Source organism: Coccinella septempunctata, chromosome 4 (assembly GCF_907165205.1).
Source record: "Coccinella septempunctata chromosome 4, icCocSept1.1, whole genome shotgun sequence".
In the NCBI taxonomy this organism is placed as follows: Eukaryota; Metazoa; Arthropoda; class Insecta; order Coleoptera; family Coccinellidae; genus Coccinella; species Coccinella septempunctata.
The window spans coordinates 20,263,590-20,266,103 of record NC_058192.1 but is presented as its reverse complement, the minus strand read 5'-3'; the positions used below and the strand labels follow the sequence as shown (position 1 = coordinate 20,266,103).

At 41.2% G+C, this 2,514-nt stretch overlaps 1 protein-coding gene across 1 annotated transcript; it reads left to right on the top strand.

The window, feature by feature from the left end:
* The first annotated feature begins 1,283 nt into the window (after positions 1-1,283).
* Positions 1,284-2,003, top strand: LOC123310880. The gene has a single exon (XM_044894564.1). It carries the CDS (start codon positions 1,284-1,286, stop codon positions 2,001-2,003), a length of 720 nt encoding a protein of 239 aa, XP_044750499.1.
* The last annotated feature ends 511 nt before the right edge of the window (positions 2,004-2,514 follow it).

The following is a 2,514-nucleotide window of genomic DNA, read 5'->3' as shown; positions in this document are numbered from 1 at the left end:
TTTCCATTTCGTTTTAAATTTAAAACACCCTGTACAGGGTGGGCAAAATTCGTTGTCTACTGAGGGGATCTCGAGAACTTTAGCACCTAGAAGAAAACGGATGACACATTCTCGAGTTCTTTTTTCATGACTTATCCAAATCTAAAAACAGAATCGGCCTTTTATTTTTAGATTTCGAGTTGTAAACAAAAATTGAGATTTTGACGATTCCGAAAAGTTCTCATAACTTTTTTGTCTTTGAAGTTACAGATCTGAAAGTGAAACCTTCTTAGGCACTTTCATACGTAGGATCTACCGACAAAAGATTTTTTTCCAATTCCAAAATAAAAAATTCAATAACACATCTGTAAATTACATTAAGAGATGAGTCAGATATTTCGGTATTTAATAAAATACCGAAACCATGGTCAGCATCTGCTTTTCTTCAGTGGAACGTTCTCCATTTAGTAATCCCGACGATGGCAAATTGGCTAGTCCAATTCAGATCGTAAAATTTGTTGATATTCATTTCGGAGGGTTGTATGAATCTGAATTAATTTAAATTATTGTTAATTTTTATGTTGATTCTGACACAATTATCATGCACCTACAGGCGCCACATTAAACAGCTTGAACAAACGCAACAACTTCATCTAAGACAAATAATGCACATCAGATGGTTCCACAAAGTTTCAAATGCAGAAGTCTTGCAGCGCGCGAGTTGTATAACTACAATTGAGACTCAAGTAACGAGAGCCCGACTCAGATGGAGCGGCCACATTCTGAGGATGCATGACAGAAGACTCCCCAAAATAGCTCTTTACGGACAATTCACAGAGGGAGCTCGGAAACCAGGAGGCCAGTATAAGCGATTAAAGGACCCTAAAATCAGTAAATCCCAATAATAACTGGGAACAACTATAGCGTTAGACAGATCATGCTGGAGGTCTTTGGCCCACAGGAGACTCGAGAAGAATACAGCGGCGGCCAGATCTGGTTGGTGACTATCCATGCCTGGAGTGTGGAAGGATAAGTAGGTCACGATTGGGTATCTTCAGTGACAGGAGGGCACACAGAGACTTACTCTCGGTAACGAGATTCAGCAATGAATGAAATGAAAGGCTGTTGTCGATTTAACCCTAGCGAATATCAGAGATATCAACGAGATTTATTTGAGAGGAGCAATAACAATATTTGCAAAGGCTTCAAAGGCTATTTCAACTATGAAATGTTGTGGACCTATGGACTAAAACTTGTTAATATGGCAACATGTTTGAGTGAAGATGATACGGGCAGGCTATAAGATGGGAAGCCGCTCCTTAAATATTATGTGCTATGCAGACTACGCCTTTCTAACAGCTGAAAGTGAAGATGATCTTCAACGTCTTGTATACGAGTTCAAAAAAGCTGCAGAAGAACTGAATATGATCGTCTCCTGTGAGAAATCCATGACCATGGTTGTTGCCAAAGAGCTCATCCGATGTAAGATAGTAATTAACGGAAAAATCTTAGAGCAAGTGTCAAGATTTAACTATCTAGGAGTGACAGTATCCAGTGAACGATGCGTCGTAGAAGAAGTCCGAACACAGGCGCACAAAGCAGCTAAGATTGGAGGCTGCCTTGGAGATATAGTCTGGACCATGAGTCACAAAGCAAAAACTCGCATATATAAAGCGTGTGTGAGACCATTGCTCACATACACCGCCGAAACGAGGGCAGAAACGTCGACAATAAAGAGAATAGCGAGAACAACTGAAATGAGGATATTAAGATCTATCAAAGGGGAAACACTCAGAGACCATGTGAGGAGTTCAGACATAAGGGAGGAACTGGAGGTGCAGGATGTCGTAAGATCAGTGAGAGCTCGCAGGAGGTTCTGGGGAGACCACGTGGCAAGTATGCAGGATGAAAGACTGGCCAAATGGGCGGAATCACAAAAGCCTAGCACACACAGACCATTGGGGCGCCCTCCAAAGCGTTGGAAAGAGAGCTGGAACTCGATGTCCCAGGAATTCTGCCAATAACAGGCAGAAAACAGAAAACACAGGACATAGTCCTATTCAAAAGTGGAAGAAGAAGAATATGGCAACAAATTTCCAACAGTGAGATGAAAACAATTGTTGCAACCAATTTTACATCCTATACCTATATCTTGAACAACATTTTTATATGGCAAGCTTGTCAAAATCGTCTAGTAGTATCCCCAAATTCTGAATTCCTCTTTCGTTTGAGACCACCGCTTAAATAGATGCAGCACACCTAACGTTTTACCGTTTTTCTGGAAATGTTTTTTTTGTAGACTCTGAACAAGAGCCTAAGTTCCTGACTCCAGTCAGTGGTTTCAAATTTCAACTTCCGTTTTCAAATACACATTTTCATTTCGCAATATGTAGACTAATCGAGCAAAACTCCAGTCGTCCGACCGATTGCATAGCGAAATCAATTCAACCGAGGCTTCGAACTCGCTCGCAATACGATGGGCATGTTGCAAAACCCCACAGCGTGATTGCGAGCCGCAAAATCCCCGATATCCGG